The sequence below is a fragment of the Plasmodium sp. gorilla clade G2 genome (genome assembly GCF_900097015.1).
Source record: "Plasmodium sp. gorilla clade G2 genome assembly, chromosome: 10".
NCBI lineage: Eukaryota > Apicomplexa > Aconoidasida > Haemosporida > Plasmodiidae > Plasmodium > Plasmodium adleri (nom. inval.).
This window is the reverse complement of record NC_041702.1, coordinates 769,194-790,000: the sequence shown is the minus strand read 5'-3', so window position 1 is coordinate 790,000 and position 20,807 is coordinate 769,194. Positions and strand designations below refer to the sequence as shown.

The 20,807-nt window shown below is 18.4% G+C and overlaps 1 protein-coding gene across 1 annotated transcript in view; it reads left to right on the top strand.

The window, feature by feature from the left end:
* The window catches only part of PADL01_1020100 (conserved Plasmodium membrane protein, unknown function), a gene marked incomplete at both ends in the record, with an annotated part of 20,943 nt that extends 910 nt beyond the window's left edge, over positions 1–20,033 (top strand). Inside the window, 4 exons of the mRNA XM_028682267.1 lie at positions 1–6,414; positions 6,638–19,120; positions 19,241–19,676; positions 19,775–20,033. The exon at positions 1–6,414 is cut by the window's left edge and continues 526 nt beyond it. Of these exons, the coding sequence (XP_028538562.1) occupies positions 1–6,414; positions 6,638–19,120; positions 19,241–19,676; positions 19,775–20,033 (19,592 nt within the window). The remainder of the gene's footprint in view (positions 6,415–6,637; positions 19,121–19,240; positions 19,677–19,774) is intronic.
* Positions 20,034–20,807: the final 774 nt, after the last annotated feature.

Sequence of the window (20,807 nt, the reverse complement as noted above, 5' to 3'; positions counted from 1 at the left end):
AATATATAATTTCAGAAATACCCTCCATTGTTTTAAGTACAAGTATGTATGTTAGTAATAGTACTGATTATTATTATCATAATTCTAAATTCCTTTTTAAAAAAAATAGCTATTTTAATATTACATGCACACATTGTGATAAATATCTTTTTCAATGTAAAGAAGTGAAAAAAGATAAATCCATATTTCAAAATATATTCATAAAGAAAGAAAAAATTCAACAAAGAAATAAAGCCCTCTATTGTGAAATGAATTGTAAATGCAAGAAAAATAAAAACATTTTCAAGCCTCACCACTATAATGATTTTACATATAATTCGGATAATATGCCTGAGTACTCTCTTAATGTAACTAATGATATGAATAATAGCTTGCCCCCTGACCTTGACACTACAAATGTGGGACACCACAAAATTGATGATAATAAAAAGGATGATGATAATAATAAAAAGGATGATAATAAAAAGGATGATGATAATAAAAATGATGATGATAATAATAATAATGATAATAATAATAAAAATGATGATGATAATAATAATAATGATAATCATAATAATAACCATAGTGATAAAAATAATTTAAATAATACATTTAATAAACATAACGAAGAAAAAGCTCTACAAGAGAAAGATGAGAAAAAAAGTGAAGATTGCAATGAATGTAATTATAAAAAAAATATTAGTGAAGATCTTGATAATTGTTTATATTGTAGAATTAATAATAAAAATCAATCTTATATTGAAAAATTTCATATGTTAGAAGAAAATATAAATTTAAAAGAAAATGAATATATGACCTTTGAATTAAAAGTAGATAAAATAGATTTAATATTATCATTCAAACAATTTTATTATATATTAGATATTGTAAATTATTATTTTATATATAGTTGTCTTGTTAATGGTTTATATATAGAAGAGTGGTTAAATATCCCAGAAATTAATGATATATTAATTTATAAAAGAGAATTAATAAAAAAAAAGAAAAAAGAAAAATTTGATAAAGATTTTATAGATAAATTTGAATATGCCCATAGTTTTCAAATTATTTCAAATATAAAAAAACATGTAGAAGAATATTCTTTAGATAATAATAAAAAGAAAAAAAGTATTAGAGCAACAGGAGAAGATTTATCAGCACTTACAAATAATAACAAGGAATATAACAAGGAATATAACAAGGAATATAACAAGGAATATAATAATGAACATAATATTGAACATAATATTGAACATAAGAATGAACATAAATTTGAACATAAATTTGAACATAAAATTGAAAATAACAATGTTATAAAATCACATTCCATTTCCTCACATTTGTCTAATTTATCATGGAATAATAGCTTTTTTGTCTATAATAAAAAAATTTCTGTAAATTGCTCATTTAATATTTTAATTAAAAAATTAAATTTTTGTTTATGTAGTGGAGATAAAATAAATAAAATGATACAAATAAATATGGATGATTTTAATTTTAATGTGAAATCATATATTAATTCCGATTTTGCATATTCTATACTGTTAAAAGATATTAGTGTTTTCTTTATGCATAAAGATAAAAAATATCCTTTGTTTGAATTATTTAATGTTAATGAAAATAATAAAAAAGAAGATAAGAAAAAAGAAAATATAAAAGGAAATAAAAGAAAAAGTAAAAATTATATATTGAATACTCACTTATGTAGTGCTATGACAACATCTTTGAAAAGCGTTTCATCTATAAAGAATGTTCCAGGTCAAATACATAATAGTATTGATAATATGAAAAATGAAAAAAAAAGTAATACACATGTTGAAACTACAAATGAGTTGGAAAGAAATAATAAATCTAATGAATATTCAAAAGAAAAGAAAAATTTAAAAAATATAAAAAATGACAATAATAGAAACAGTGACAATAATAATAACAATGAAAATAATAATAATAATAATGAAAATATTAAAGAAGAATATGCATTTTCTTTATTAACATTTACTAAATACGAAACGACACAAGCTAAAACATATATAAAATTTAATAAAAATATTCTTATAACATTAAGTGTTAAAGAAATTTATAATATTTTAAATATTAATTGTGATTATAAACCAGTTGATTTAGAAAAGAAATTAAAAAGTTATAAAAGTTTATTTTATTATTATCTTCTAGGAAAAAAATATTGTAAAGAATTATATATGGCATCAGACAAAAATTTTGAAGATATTAATATACATTTTATGCATAATATTTATTTTAATATAATAATTAATAAAAAATATAATTTATTATTTAAAATGAAAAAGGGACTTGTAAATTCTTTCTTCTTTACAAAAATGTATTTACATTATGATTTAAAAAAATTGACTATGATAACAGATCATAATGATATAGAAAAATATAATGAAAACAAACTAGTCGATCAATATACTGAGCATATGAAAGAAAGTTCTTCATATGATAATACTCCAAGTTGTAGTAATACTAGTAGTGTGGGTGTTAAAATTGAAGACAAAAGAAAAAAAAGAATTAAAGAAAAAAAAGATATAAATGGAAACACCAATGATGATTTAATGATTAATAAAAATGAAGAAAATGAAAATGAAGAAATTAATAGGACAGATCATATTAAAGGTGATAATTCTATACATTCAAATGATAATTGTAGTATTGCTACACATAGTGATCTTTTTAAAAATTCAGAATATAATTCTATGATTAATAATAATAATAATAATATTAATAATAATTCATTTATAAATAATGATAATACAAGTATTGATAATAAAGTATCTATGCAATGTAGAAAGTATTATCAGGAGTTTTTAAAAATGAATAATTTACAAGATATTAAAACAATTAAAAAAATCGAAAAAAGGGCAACTCAAAATAACACAAATAATAATCATATAAATATGAATAATATGAATAATATGAATAATATGAATAATATAAATAATATGAATAATATGAATAATATTAATAATATTAATAATAATAATAATTATTATTATTATGATAATATTTATAGTAATAACAATAACCATGTAAATCTCCACAGTAACAATCATCATAATAATAAGAAAACAAACATTATTCAAAATAATAGCAGATATGAAGAAACTAATGATAAACAAAGTTTTAATAGTGAACATGCAGATTCTTATAGTAATTCAAATAAAGAAGAATATCTAAATGAAGAATTAAATTTATATAAAGATCATATGTATATACAAAATTGTATGACTGAAAAAGAAGATAATATAATTACAACAATTTATCAGAAAAGAACAAATTTTGAACTTTCTCTTTTTATTTTAAAAAATAAGAATAATGAAAAAATACAGAATATATTATATCATAAAAATAAAGTAAATAAGAAATATATATTAAAACCATTAAAAATATATATTGATGAAATTACATATAATTTTAAAAATTCGAGTGATAAGAAAATAACATTTTTTCATACGAATTATAAAAACTATCTAAATTTTACACTTGATGATAAAATTATATTCAAACTTATATTTTTTTATTATCATTATAAAGATTATGTTGATCATATTTTTGAAAAATTTCAAACAAAAGATGAATCTAATTATTTAAATTTAAATACAATAGATGTACGTAGTTATAAGACTTTACAAATTTTATTAGATAATGCTGTTCATAATAAGAGTGATGAATGGATAAATGAAGAGAAGCATGCTCATGATAAAAATCAGTATAATAAAGGAACAACATATTATGAGCAAAATAAAAATGATATAAAAGTTCATGATGATAATAATGAGGAGGACAGTAATGAGTACACAGACAAAAATAATAATAATAAAAACAACGACCACAATAATAATAATAATAATAATAATAATAACAACGACCACAATAATGATAATAATAATAATAATGTGGATGACCTAATCCAATGTAATGAAAATGTTACAGAAAAAGAGACAGTAAAGCATGTACCCAATTTAAATAATGCAACAAATGAAGATTCAAATGATAATCATAATAAAACTATTGAACATAATAATAACTATTCTGAAGAACACAAAAAAAATGATTCAATAAAAACATCATTTGATGTTACTAATCATGAAGAAGAAAGAGTAGAAAATGTAAATAAAAATAAATACACAGAAGAAGACAAAAATGAAATAAAAGGAAAGAATAAAAAAAATTTTGAAATGTGTAGAAAAGATACATTAGATTATGTAAAAGAAGATATAAATAAATATAAGATGTATATGAATGAAAATAATAATAAAAAAGAAGAAGAACATTCACGTAATAATAATAATCATCATCATACTAATCATCATAATAATAATAATAATAATACGTTGAAAGATCATCATTCAAATTATAACAATGTAAAATATTTCCATGAAGAAAAAAATGAAATAATTTCTTTTATCAATAAAACCAAAATACATTTTAATAATTATAAAAAAAGTAAAAGAATGATATCAATTCATTTATCAGATGTACTAATTTATTTATTTAATGATAATAATATTACAAACTTTCTATTCAATTTAAAAAAAATTAATATATTAAATTGTTTATCACATGAAGATAGTTATAATAGTTTCTTTTCATATATAGAACATAAAACTTTTTCTACACATAGAATAAATAGAAAAAATTCCAAATTAAATGATAAAAGAAAAAGTTCAAATATAAACGGAATCTATTTTTATAATAGTGTTTTTAAATTAATTCAAAATGGTACCTTTCTTTTAAATTATTCATCAAAAAATAATATTTCATATCTATCTAATCTACATGTAAACCAAAATAATAATCATTATATAGAAAATAATAATTCAAAAGAAAAAAATTATTTTCTAAATAATAATAAAATGGAAATTGAAGAAACAACCGAATTTAGATATTTTAATACAAATAATTTTGAACAATTAAATAATACATCAGGAAATAAATCAAATAATGGATCTAATATGAAAATTAATAATAATCTTGATTTTGTACATAAAAATTATTATAATAATTTGAATAATGACTATTTTAATTTTAATTTTAATTTACCTCAGGATTCAAACAAACGAAAGGATCTCACAAATAATCCAACTAATGTCAGTAATAATAGTGCAAAAATCAAAGGTAGTTATAAAAGTGAAAAAAGTAAAGGAATCCATATGAATGAAAATATTAGAGGTAGTCATAGAAGTCATAGTTCTGATCAAAGTTATAGACGTCCTGTTAGTCATAGTAATATACGATGTAGTAGCAGCCCCAGTGAAAGGAAACACATCTATAAAAGACATGAAAATAATATGAATAAAGAAAAAATTATAACATTGTTAAATGATTCTACAAATAATGAGAAAGAAAATGATCATGTTAAGGAAACGAGTAAACAAATTCAAAGAACCAAAAGTAATGAACACGTTGAAGATATAATAAATAGTAATACAAAAAGAAAAAAAGAAACAGATAATATAGAACATATTTTAGATGAAAAAAATAATCAAACCAATAAAGAAAATGATAATATTGTAGAGAAAGTACAAAAAAAAAGTATTGTTGCTGGAAATTATATACGTTATAAAAGTTGTATAGAACAAATTGATGATATTGATTATAATAAAGAACCTTTACAAAATGAAAAAAACATAGACACAAAAATAAATAATATATATAATAATAATAATAATGATGGTGATAATATAAATATGAATACTACTTGTATTCCTATGAATGAAAAAAACTCCGTTTTTCAAAGAAATAAAAAAGTTTCTCATTATTACAATGCAAAGGAATGTAATGATTCAAATAAAAAGAGAAGAAACAATCATATATTAACTGGAGATATAAATAATATAAAAGGTTATAATAAATATAATATGAATTCATCACATGTTTATAATATGAATAATTCATTATGCTCATCAGCTTATTATAATACAAAATATGGAAAATGTGTAGACATAGAAAAATATAGAGATGATGACGAATTTTATGAAGCTGAAGATGATGAGGATCAAGAAAATGAAAAAGATTATGAAGAACAAGAATATATTGATTTAAAAAAAAAAGAAAATGAAAATATTAGTAGTATTGAATTTCATATGATTAATAGTGAGTTTATTGTAGATTATTTATATTTTATACATTTATTTAAATGGATTAATAAATTATATAGAAAATATGAAAAAATTAAACAATTATCAGATTTTGCATATTCAAATAATAATAGTACAGATGATGAAGAAAGTAATATAAATATATCAAAATGTAATTATATTCTTTTCTTACAAAATAATAAAATATATGTACCTATATATAATTATTCAATATCACAATATAAGTATTATAATAGTTTAAAGGGAACTTCTTATGTATCTTTATTGCCTGTATTAGAGTTACATTTTTCATGTTCTTATAAATCTCGAAATGGTAACAAAAAAATAAAAATAAAAATAAAATAAAAAAAAAAAAAAATAAAAATAAAATAAAAATAAAAATACTCAAACGGGTTATACATATATATAAATGTGTAAATATATATATAAATATATGTATATATTATATTTCCATTTTGTCATTATACTTTTATTTTATTTTATTTTATATTTTTTATTTATTTTTTTTTTTTTTTTTTTTCCTACTTTAATCTTAGAAAATGATGAAAATGTAAAGTCGATCAACGTGCGAAATGTGGGAAGCACTCTTGTCATTCCAAGTATAAACATTTATAAACATAAAAAAAACAAGAAAAGCAATATATGTGTGATAACGTTTAATCGAAAGGATAAGAATAATGAAAGCATCATTAACGATTTCAGATTTCAAATAAATATGAGAAGAAATTATAATTACGAAATTATAGAAAATGAAGATGATAATAGTAGTAGTTCTAATAATATGGAGATGTCAAATTATGGACCTAAATATACATCAATGAATACATATTTTACGATTGTATCTAAAGAGAAGATGTATTCTGAAAATAATATGAATAATAATATGAATAATAATATGAATAATAATAATAATAATATAATTATGTATGATAATAATATGTGTAATTATCATGGATGGTATAATAAAAATGGATCATATCCAAAGAAGATTATTAGTTTTCATTGTGATCCTATAATTTTAAATTTTTCAAAAGATATATTAAAAAATTTACTTATATTTTACAATACATTTTGTTATTTTATAAATAATTGTAGTAAAAAAGATGATATAGTTAATGATAATAATATAATTAGAGATATGTTATATTATTTATACAATCAAACAAGTGATATATTATTTGAATATTTTCTTGATGATATACGTTTAAATTGTTATGATGGAAATATTAATAGAAATATGCCTTTGATAGTAATTAGTTTGTTTAATTTAAAATTTTTCTTACAGAAAGATATAATAAGTATATATAATTTTTTAAACTTTTATTTAAATATAGATATATATGATAGTTATAAAATATTATATGATACTTTATTAGAAAAGATGGAAATATATTTAACCTTTGAAAATAATAAAAATAAATTGAATATATTAAATTTAACATTAGAAACATCTTATATTAATATTTTATATACAAATAAAAATAAAAATATATTAATAAATTTTCTTGAACCAATATTAAATAAAAATTTTTATTATTTCAGTTCTTCTTATTATAATAATTTAGATATAACAAAATGTAAAAGAAGAAAAAGAAGTTTTCATCATCATCATAATTATCATCATGAATGTTATGAAAATAATATATTAATAAAAAACACAAAAGGTAATAAATCTTCAGCTGCACATATAACATCTAAACTTTTTAATTATACAGGTTTACCAATAAATGTAAGATTTAAACAATCATTAAGAAATAAAATACAAAATAGTAGTTTAAATAATAAAAATAAAAATAAATATATCTTCTATGAATTACAAAATAATGAACATGGAGCTTTATTAAATGATGAAAATGGAGAAGTATGTGAAGTAGTAGTTATTATAAAAATATTTAATTATATATTTGAAATAATAGATATAGAAAGAAATAAAAATACATGTGATATAAGATTTTTACCTATAATATATGAATTAAAAAAAAATAATGAAAAAAAAAAAATTACTATTAAAAAACATGATATTAATTATGATATATATAATGAATATTCATTAAAAAATAAAATATTTAAAACATTTATTAAATTATATATACAAACGAATATTGATGAAAAAGGAATAGTCTCAATATATTTCTCCTCAAATTTATTTATTAATAATTCAACAAATAGTGATTTTATATTATTATTTCATCCAGTACTTTATTATTTTATGTTATTTAATGAGCAATATAGCACCTCTACACCCACAACCACAACAAACAATAATAATAATAATAATAATAATAATATTGAGGATAAAGACAAAGAAAAAGATGGTAATAGCTGCCATAATATGAATAATCTAGAAAGCGATTCACAATTAAATATAAATGTTTTGAAAAATGACAATTATAATTATAATTATAATTATCATAATAATTTTAATAATAGTAAAAGTGCAAATATAACAATTATTAATTCCAATGAAAGATATTTCTTACCTCTTATTTCTTTTATTCCCATTATTATTTTATATGATTATTTAAAGAAAAAAAATCAAATCGAAGAAAATAATTACACTGAAAATTGTCAAATGAACCCAAAGAATTCTCATTTAACACCTGTCTCAATGGTGGGTGATTTAAAAGGAAGTTTCAGTGCTGATATCAAAAAAAATAATTTCATAAAACGATTTAATTCTTTGAATTATAATATTAATGTTCACAGTAAGGAAGATGAAGAAATGTCCAAACAGAATGAAGGTAACAATAACATGGAGAATAACCACAACATGGAGAATATCATCAATAATGATAACAATAATGAAGATAAATTATTAAGTTATAAAAAAAGAATGACTTATGATTATTCTTCACTTAATGCTTTAAAAAATCTAACATACAATAACTTAAATGGTGATAGTTGTTATTTAAATTCTAGAAGTAGTGAAATAAACATTTGTAATATAATATCAAATAAAGGAGAAAAAAGAAATTTAATAAAAAATGAAAAAATAATCGAATCTATTAATTTAAATACATTAAGAGAAATTAATAAAATAAGAACTAATAGAATATTAAAAAGATTAGAAAAATATATAAATGAGAAAAGTAATAGTAAGAATATGAAAAATATTAATTATATTTATATTATTAAAAAAGAATTTTATGATTTCTATATTCATAAAAATGAAAATAATAATAAATGTTATTTTGAAATGTTTAATTTTTTAATAAAAAATGGAGCTAAAAAAGTTTTAAATAATTCAAGTATAAAAGAAATTATATGTAGGCATTCCTTTGACTTTTTAAAATATAATTTATATGCACAAACATTAAAATTAAAAACTTTAAAAATTATATGTTATGATAAATATAGTAGATATATAAAGGAGAAGAGAAAGGAAATAGAAGAAGCTAAAATGGATTATAATAATATGAAGAGAAAGGAGTTGAATGATATATATAAGAAAAATTATAAAGAAGGAAAAAATGATATAAAAGAAGAGCAAGAAAAGCATGATAATAGTAGTAGTATTGTAGTATTAAATAAATATCATGATTATTATGATAAAGGAGATAATTATGGGGTTGAAAATAACAACAGAAATGATCATTACACAAGTGACAATAATGATAATAATAATAATAATAATAATAAATGTAATATATATAATAATAATAATAATATTTATGGTCATAACCAATGTAACAATAAAAAGGATGGTTATTATTATAGCATACCTACTAATGTTGATGTTTCACTTAAATATATGAATCGAAATGAAAGACACATGAACAGCCTTTTATATAATCACAGTAAAAGAAAGTCTACATTAAGCAACATATTAATAAGACATGATATGATTAAAAATAGTGTATCTAAACATATACTTAATAATGATTATAGATGTGAATATGATCAAAAGGAAGGAGTAGAAGATAAGTATGAAAAGAATACATGTGTGGTTGATATGAGAGGTAAAAAACAAAATGGTAATTATAATAATGGTAATTATAATAATGATATTTATAATAATAATATTTATAATAATAATATTTATAATAATAATATTTATAATAATAATATTCATAATAATATTTATAATAATAATATTCATAATAATAATATTCATAATAATAATATTCATAATAATAATATTCATAATAATATTTATAATAATAATATTTATAATAATGATGATGATAATATTATTAAAAAGAAAAGAAGGAAATTAATTTTTACTGCAAAGAAACAAAGCAGTTATAGTAATACAATTATATGTGAACAAAAAAATATAGATGTAAATAAAATATATTCATTTGGAATATATATTGATTATATTTTTGAAATACATAATTTTATGCATGAAGAAATGAAAATTGGTTATTGTCAAAAATATTATATAAACAGTATTCCTAAAAAAATAAAAAGAATTAAACGAGAAGAAATATCAGCTAAATCAATAAAATATTTAGACACGATACCAAAATATATAAAATTATTTTATATATTAAATAATAATAATTATGTATTTAATTTTTTTTCTAAAAAGATTCAGTTATATAAATATGCAAATAGTCCTGATAAAATACATCAAATAAAAATGTATATAGAATATATTAATGATGAAAATAAGAATATTATATATAAGAAAAGAAAATATAAATTAAATTCTTTATTTAAAAGGAAATCAAAAAATAAAAAGAAATATAAATATTTAGAATCAAAAGATTATGATAAATTATGTAAAGAAGTACCCAAATTTTTTTATCTTAATATAACATTTAGAAAAAAAACTGATCATTCAAATAATACATATTATAATGAAAATAATTTTAAACATGTAATAGATAGTAATGTATTACAACTATTAATATATCCTTCCTTTTTTTTTCAAAATAATTTAGATAAAGATTTAATAATTAAATCAAATGGAAATTCACAGAAAATAAAAAAAAAATCAATCATGTTTTTTGGTGATGTTGATAATAGTAAAGTTATATTACAAATTGTTTATAATAATCAAATATTTTTATCAAAAAAAATTAAAATAAATCAAGTATGTATAAATAAAAAAATCATTTTAACTAGTAAAAATAAAAAAGAAAATATTTTCTTATCTATGAATATTACATTAAATGGTAATATTTATAATACAAAGACAATTACAATCAATAATAGATATACAATTATTAATAATACAAATCGAACTTTATATGTTCAAGAAGTTAATAAAGATTTCAAAATTATTAAAAAAAAAGAAAAAAAAAATATGACATATAATTATTCATTTTCATTGCAGAACTTTAATAACAAAAATATACATTCGAATGATCAGCAAATGAAAAAATTACAAATAACAAGTAGGAATGATGTGCCATATATAAAAAAATATAATACCAATGAAAATCAAGAAAATCAAGAAAATCAAGAAAATCGAGAAAATCAAGAAAATGGATCAAATGGATCAAATGGATCAAATGGATCAAATGGATCAAATGGATCAAATGGATCAAATGGATCAAATGGATCAAATGGACCTATAGAACAAGTTGAAGAACCAGTTATATCAAATAAACATTTAAATAAAATTACTCTTATGAAACAAATAAATTGTAAAAATCAAGATAAGGATAATATGAGAAGAAAACTGTATGAGACTAATAAAACTTCCATAAAATATAAGAAAGATAAAAAACTATATAACGAAAGGATTTATAATTACAAGAAATATAACAACAATACTACGAACAGACCTAATATTATTGCAATTAAACCATATGAATCATTTTATTATCATCCTATTAATACAAATAAATGTTATCTAACTTTTTCTTATACAAATATTATCGAATGTAAAAATGATAAAAATTTTTATAGAAGAAGAGGTAGCTATGAATTTACCCATGCACAAAATGAAATAACAAATTTATTTAATCATTATTTAAAAAAAAAAATTATGAAATCTCAAAATCTATCTATAATAAATGATGAACAAGAAACTGGTAATAATAAATGTATACATAAAAATGAAGAATTTTTTAATTTATTTTATACTAGTCCTATAGAAATTGAAAAAGTTGGAAATTATAAAATATTTCATAAGACAGTGCATAAAATTGATGTTACTTACAATGAAAAAGAAACAACTGAAGAACAAGCTACATTTGAAGATGATATTATTGAAAAGGAAATAAAAGAACAAGAAAAAGAAATTGAAGAAGAAATAAAAAGAGAAATAGAAGAACTGGAAGAACATCGTGAAAAGGAAACTATTATTGTATTTTCAAATTTGAAAGATTCATATGAAAAAGAAATGCAAAAAAAAAAAAAATATCAACATAAGAGAAATAATCTTATTAATATGAAGGGAGATAATATAATAAATAATAATAATAATAATAATAATAGTAATAGTAATAATAATATTGATGATCTTTATAAAGATGAACACTCCATTGGAATGACAAATATACAACAAGAGTATATAGATAATTTCCCTCTTGAAAATGACAAAAAAAGTTCACATAATGAAACAATACTTATAGATGATATAACATTATTTAATAAAAATAATAAAGACAATATTGATGAAAAAGAAAATAAAGAAAGTATATTATTTAATGATACAGTTTTAACAGTTGATAATAATAATAATGATGATTGTATAAATATAAAAAAAAATTATTATATAAATGAGAATGATACTCATAATAATTATCAACACAATGATATGAATCTAAGACATGATTCATTCTGTGAAAACTATATAATAGATTTTAAAGATGATGATTCTTGTCTTCATTTTAAAAAAAATAAAAATGTTATGAATACAACAAATGATATAAATAATAATACAGTGATTATTCCAATAAAAAGTATAAAACAGCTAGATGGAGAAGACCAAAAAAAAGTACATTGTGATATAAAAAAAAAAAATAACAACATCAACAATAATGATGATAATAATAATAATGATGATGATAATAATAATAATGATGATGATAATAATAATAATGATGATGACAATAATGATGATATTATTACATATGAATTAAATCAAACGAATGGTAACAAAGAATGTGTAAGCACAAAAAAACATTTGTTTGCTTATAAAGAAGAAAGTGTTATAACCGAAATTAATATAGCTTTAAATAGTAATACAAATATCGAAATAAATATATCCATAGAAAATAATCCAGATACTATTATATATAATAAAACAAACTATTATTTAATATTTTATCAAAGAAAAACAAATAAAAAAATAGTAAATTTATTGAAACCATTTGATAAAGAAATATTTGGATGGACTGATGTTTGTAAACCTAAAGTCATAAAATGTTTTTTAATTATTCAAAAAAATGATGTCTATGTATTCTCTTGTAATTTAAACATAGTAAAAGAACATAATAATATTATATTAAATAATAATAAAAGAATTATAGTATTAACAAAAATTGAAAATGGTAAAAGAGTTTTCTGCTTAGAAGAAATGAATAATGAACTATTAGATTCTAATGAAAAATATGAACAGAAAAAATCAATAGCTCCTTTTTTTTCGGCAAGTAAAGGTTTTAATAGATTTAGAGAAAAAAAAAAAAAAAAAATTAAAAAGAAATTACATAAAATAAGTCTATATAATAGTTTAATAAAATCATCACAAATGAAAAAAGATAAAAATAAAAGCAAAAGTAAGGGAAAAAGTAAAAGCAAAAATAAAATTAATGATATGTTACTAAAAAACAAACAATCAAATAATAATAGCTATTTAGTAAAATATCAAAATGAAAAATTTAATAAGAAACTACCATTACTTAGTAAAAAACGTTTTAATATTACATATTTAAAAAAAAAAAGAAAACAAATAAAAAAAAAAAAAAATAATAAATATTTCCATTTAGGTTCATTTTTTCTATTAAAAAGTATGGATTCATCAATCCATAAGGATGTTGAAAAAAAAAAAAAAAAAAAAAAAAACCAACAATCAGAAAAATCATTCAAGGTAGAAAAAAAAATATTACATGATGATTCTTATTACAATGAAAATAAAGATAATATAAATTTAATAAAATATAATAATAATAATAATATTAATGAAGACCAAAATTTCAAAAATAAAAATGTAACAGCTAAAAATAATAATAACAATAGTAATAATAATAGTAATAATAATAGTAATTGTAGTAGTTTTAATAAAAAAAATATTAAATTAAATAATGTATCCATTAAAAAAGATGATAAAAAAAAATCTACATCAAAATATAAAAACTTAAATTCCAAAAAACATATTAATAGATTTTTTAATGACAATTACACATTTAGAAAAAAAACTAAAAGAAAAAATAATAAAAAATATTTATATGTAAATAAAAAGAATGAAGACACAGAAACAAGTGATTATTATATAGAACAAGATGGAAACCACAAACATATGGAAGACAAATATCATAACAATATTTCTTTTAATAATGAGAAAAGAAAAAGTAGTATAGACATGAAAAAGACAGAAGGTTATAATGATCTTTTTAGTGTTAAGTATAAAAAAAGTATAAATGAAAATTATAAAAGTGATGAATATAAAGAAAATAGTTTTGAAGACTCAAGCACTTATAACGATTCATTTCTAAGTAGTTCATCTTCTTCTTCTTCTTCTAATGATGATGATGATAATAATAATAATAAGAAGAACCCAATGTTTCTTAATAGATATTATGATAATAAAGATGATAAGAAAAAATATAGAGAATATAATTTAATATATAATAAAGAAATGAAAGCTAAAAATAATGTAAAAAAACCAAAGAAAAAAATGAAAAGAAAACTTAGTGATTTTATATTTACAAAGATTAAAAAAAATCAAAAGAAATTTAAAGGACTTAGTAGAATCTATCCAATGTTTTTAAAAAGTAATAGAAGTGATGAATTTAATGTTCTTATAAGAAATTATTTATCAGACAAAGAAGATAATACATCTAGTATAAGAAACGAATATAATATTGTAAATGATAATGAAACTATTAATGATAATTTAAAAACAAATCCTTATAATATTTGTCATAATAATGATCATACATTTAATAAAAAAAATATATTTGAAGAAAAAAAAATACCTATAAAATTTATAACAAATTTAAATTTAATGTTACGAGGAATTAAAATTAGTTTATTTGAACATACATGTGATTATGTTATATCTTTTGAAATAAATGAATTATTAGTTAGAAAGGAATATATGGAATATATAGATTATTATAATGTAGATATAAAAATAAATAATATTTTATGTTATGCTGTTTATAAATATTTAAGTGCATGTGCTGTGTTATATACAAATAATGATACAAACATAAAAAATAATCACTTACGAATTTTAATGAATGAGTTGAAAATAAAAAGGAATCTATTTTTACAAAAAAAAAGAAAAAAAGAAAATAAAAAGGAATATTATTATGATGGTAGTGGAAGTGTTCATGTTAATAATGATGAATATAATTACGATGCTAAAGAAGACATATATTCTTCAGGTTCATCTGCAACAAGTTATGCAAATAAAAAGAGGTCTTATAAACATAAAAATAGTTATAAGAGAAAGAACAAAAAACAAGAAAGAAAAATGTATGAAAATAAAAAAGGCAAAAAAAAAAAACAGAAAGTAGAGAAAAACAAAAAAAAAAATATTTTTGTAAATAATGAATTTCTTATATGTAATTTTCAATATGTAAGAAAATGTGAGACATTATTTTTTAAATATTTCTTATTAAGTTTAAAACCTATTGTTATTAATGCAGATATTAATTCAATAACTATATTGTTTTATTTTTATAAAACATTTCATAATTTTAATACAAAAAAAAATGAACACGATCAAGGAGTAGAAAATGGATTCAACACATGTAATTATGAAAAGGAAAAAATGAGAGAAATAAGTATGATAAGAGAAGAAGAAGAAGAAGAAAAAATAAAACACCAACAAGAAAATGTAGAAGAAAATGAAGAAAAACATGAAGGACGACAAAAATTATATACACAACACCAACGAGGTTTAATACAACACAAAAATAAAGAAGAGATGGATGGACCATTAAAAGATAATTATTATTCATCTATAAATATTATAAACAATACTGATAATATTAAAAGATGTGATATAGAAAAGAATGAGAGTTTCTTATTAAATGTAGATGAGAAAAGAAAAAAAATACAAAATGAACGTGATAATAATATTATTGATCATAATATTATTGATAATAATATTATTGATAATAATATTTTGAGTGGAATGAATAATATGGAATCTTTTATTATAGATGAAGAAAAGAGAAAAAAAGATTTATATTTAAATATAGATAATAATATATATAATGTAGAAGGAGAATATTATAATATAAAAAAAAAGAGTACTATAAATTATTATAATAATATAATTGAGAATGAAAGATCTGTTCAAATAAAAAAAAAAAAAACAACTGTTATTGAGAAAAATGATATTAATAATAAATATGTATATTTACAATATATAAGTATAGATAAAATAAATATTTTATTAAATTTCCAATCAGAATATAAAAAAGAATTAACAAATCATGTTAATGATTTATTTTATAAAGAACATATAAGTGCATATAATAAATTAGGAGATATATCTAATTGTAATATATATTTAAAAAGCTTATCAAATATACATATATTTACAAATTATAGTTTATTATTAAATTTTCTACAAAATTTCTATTATAATCAAACTATAGTTAATATATCAAACTTATTAATTTCTTTTAATATTATTGGAAGTCCAACATCTTTAATAGCACATGTCAAAAATGCTTTCAATGAATTTTTTTATATAATTAATGAAGACACACTATCTAAAAAGAATAGATATGATGATGAAAAAGAAACTCATGAATATTCAAAAAAATATAGCAACAAAAATAATAATAATAATATTAATTTTAATAGTATATATGGTAGTCATCATAATAATTATTTATATTGTAATGATTATTATAATAACAATTACATGTATCATAATACTACCCTTAATTATCATTATTATCAACACGGTTATGATAAAGCCAAATTCAATCGTATATATAATAATAATAATAATAATAATAATAATAATCAATTAAGAAAACATATTAAAGAAAGAAAAAATAAAATACAACAAATTAACTATACAAACAAAAAACAAGAGAAAAATAATTTCTTAAATTTAATAGATCCATCTAGAGAAAGCTCATTTATAGATGAAAAGGAAGATTTTTTAAGTAATGATGATAAATATATTATGCATCTATTAAATGATTATAATTCTTCTTATCAAAATAATTTATTAAGTGATGAAGAATCAGTTGTCAAAAAGAATTTTAGCTGGAACTTTTTTAAAAAACAACACACAAATAATAATAATTCAGATTATGATAATTATTTTAATGATTCTTATAATAATATTAAACATGATAGTTCAGGAAATCTAAATTATATGTACACAAAAAGTATTAAAAATAAAGACTTACATAAACTAGTAATTGATGATAATAACTCCTCTATCAATTCCTTCCTTTTTAATAATAAAAAAAATGTTATCATATTAGATGAAGTTTCTAAAAAAAAGAAAAAGAAATTACAATACATGAAAAAATTGGGAGAATCACAAAAGGGAGATATATATATGGATGACGACACGTATATAGATGTTGATGTAGATGTAGATGTAGATGTAGATGCAGATATAGATACACATATAGATGCACATATAGATCCTGGTATACATGCAGATGTTGATATAAATTCTTGTGGCGAAGAAAAAAATGATACAAAGGATATATGCAAATATCCAGCACATTTAAAAAAACCATATGATGAAGATAAAAAAAGAAAAAAGAAAAAGACAACAAGTGGTTATAATACTAAATACAAAAATGATGCAAAAATAACAGATATGAATCCAAAGAAAAAAAACAAGAAAAAATATAAAATAGTAAAAAATAATAAAAAAAAAAATAAAAAAATAAAAAAAATAAAAAATAAAAGAAATAATAAAAGAGGAGGTGGTTGTAATAAAATATTTAGATTTTTTAAAAAAATAGGATTAAATATTATTTATATTTTTTCAAAAGCAAAGAGAATATGTATTGGTGTATATGTATTATTTATACAATTAATATTATCCTTATTATTTTCTATTACTTTAATATTACAATCTTTAATAAATCTAGTAGAAAAAGTAAATATAAATAATGCAGATAATGTGTTTTTAATATTTAATAAAAAATATGAAAGAAAAAAAGTAGTGGTATTTAATAATATAGAGGAATATAATAAATTTAATATTACTAAATTATTTTATTATTATATAAGTATATATATGAATATAGTCAATTTCTTATATTATAATATGTTATATAAAATGAAGAAGAAAAAAAAAGATTTATCAGGAGAAGATAAAATTTTTATGAAGAAATTAAAAATCAATTTAAAAAATAAAAGGAAATTTTCTTTTTTTATTAATTTCTTTTTAAATATATTTAATATTATTAATATATTATTATTTGGACATATAGTTTTCTTACTCTTATGTTTATTAACAATGAATAATATTCTACAAAAAATACTTACAGCATGTATTAAATTAGTTTATTATCAAAGAAATAAAAATTATCTAGATTTTCTTAATAAAAATAATTTTAATCATATGAATATTATAAGCTATATTAAAATTAATCAAATTATAAGTAAATATGTACTATTAAAAGAACCATTCAAATATTTCTTATCTCATCAAGATTTCTTAGATATTAAAGCACCTAAAAAAAGAAATTATTTTGTATACACAAAAGAACTTTTCTTTTATATACAAGAAAATAAAATTGTATTCTTATTTAGAAAAAACGATATGAAAAAAATTGACATTATTATACATACTATAAATAATAGTTTTGCAATCAATAGTTACTATAAGAAAAAGGGTAGTAAGACAGCCAAAAAAAGTAGATCAAAAAATACACCATCAAATTATACTCTTAATATAGGTAATAAAAAAAAAATATATATATATATATATATATATATATATATATATATTTATTTATTTATATATATATATATTTATTTATTTATATATATATATATATATATTTTTATATTTTTAGAACATGTGACGGGGGAAGAAAATAATAGCTTTGCTTCATCCTTATATAATAAAACGAATGTATCCAATGATATATCGGAGGATAAAAATGTCATATGTTTTTTAAATCAAGAATTAGCTTTGACAAAAAGAAACGAAGTTATACATATAAATAATAAAAATCATGATTATATCATATCTATAAAAATAACAATCAAAAATAATATGAATGTTATGGAGAATATTTATTATAACCCCAAAAAATTTTTTAAGTGCTTGTCAAAAATACAAAAAAGCTTCAATAATATTTATTTACCTTTGTCCAAAATTAATAATAATGAAACGAAAAATAATAAAGAAAAACATTTAAATAACAAAGGTGTAGATTTATATAAAGCAGATATAAATGTAAAAAAAAGAAAAACGTTTTTTTCAGCAATTATTTGTTTCTTTAAAAGGTAATAATATAAATAAAAAAAAAAAAAAAAAATATGTATGTATGTATATATATATATATTATATATTCATTTTATTTTTTAATTTTTTAATTTTTTAGCATTTTCATATTTTTGTTCTTTTGTCTTTGCCCATGGAAACTATTAAGGTTAAAAAAGAAAAAATTAAATGAAAATAAAAAAAAACAGATGGACGAAAAAGATAAAGAAAATGCAATCCATAAAAATGTACAACTCAAAAATAAAAATAAAAAGGAAAAGACAACACCCAACACTATTATTTTTAAATTAAACTTTGAAGATTTTCAATCAACTTTAAATATATTCGAATGTTTGTGTAGGATTATGAATAATAATTAAAATAAGCATTTTATTTAAAATATATATATATATGTGTGTAATTAAAAGTATTAATTTTATGTGTATTCCTAATTAACAATTTTTTATATATAGGTATATAATTTTTTTTAACCCGTATCTTTTTTTTTTAAATTATATATATATATATATATATATATATATATATATACATTATTTTTTTAAAGATAATTATATTATGTGTTACCTTCATTTAAGTATTTATATATATTATCATTTTAATTATTGTTTTTTTTTTTTTTTTTTTTTTTAATATATATATATATATATATATATAAGCATATTTATTATCGTGTGATTTGATACGTTTCCGTTTTATTATATATTTCTTTTTATAGTTCCAGGTTTCTTTTGAATTCTTATATTTCCTTGATTGTGTTTAATATATATGAAATTTAATTTTTTTTTTTTTATTCTTTTATGATTCCTCATTATGTTATTGTCCTTAATTATATATATATATATATATATATATATATACAAAAGTTTGACAACCAAATTTAATAGACCTTTTAATTACATACACATACATATATGTATGTATATATATATATATAGAAATACTTATATATTTGCACTTTAATTATTTCTCCTTTTGTTAACCCTCCTTCCAAAAAAAAGGAAATTATAAATTAAAATATAAATTAAGAAGCTTATGTAATAATATATATATATATAGTACTAATTACTGCTTGTATATTTTTATTTACATATATGTAAGTTAATTTCGTATGTTTCAAATGAAAAATGAATAAA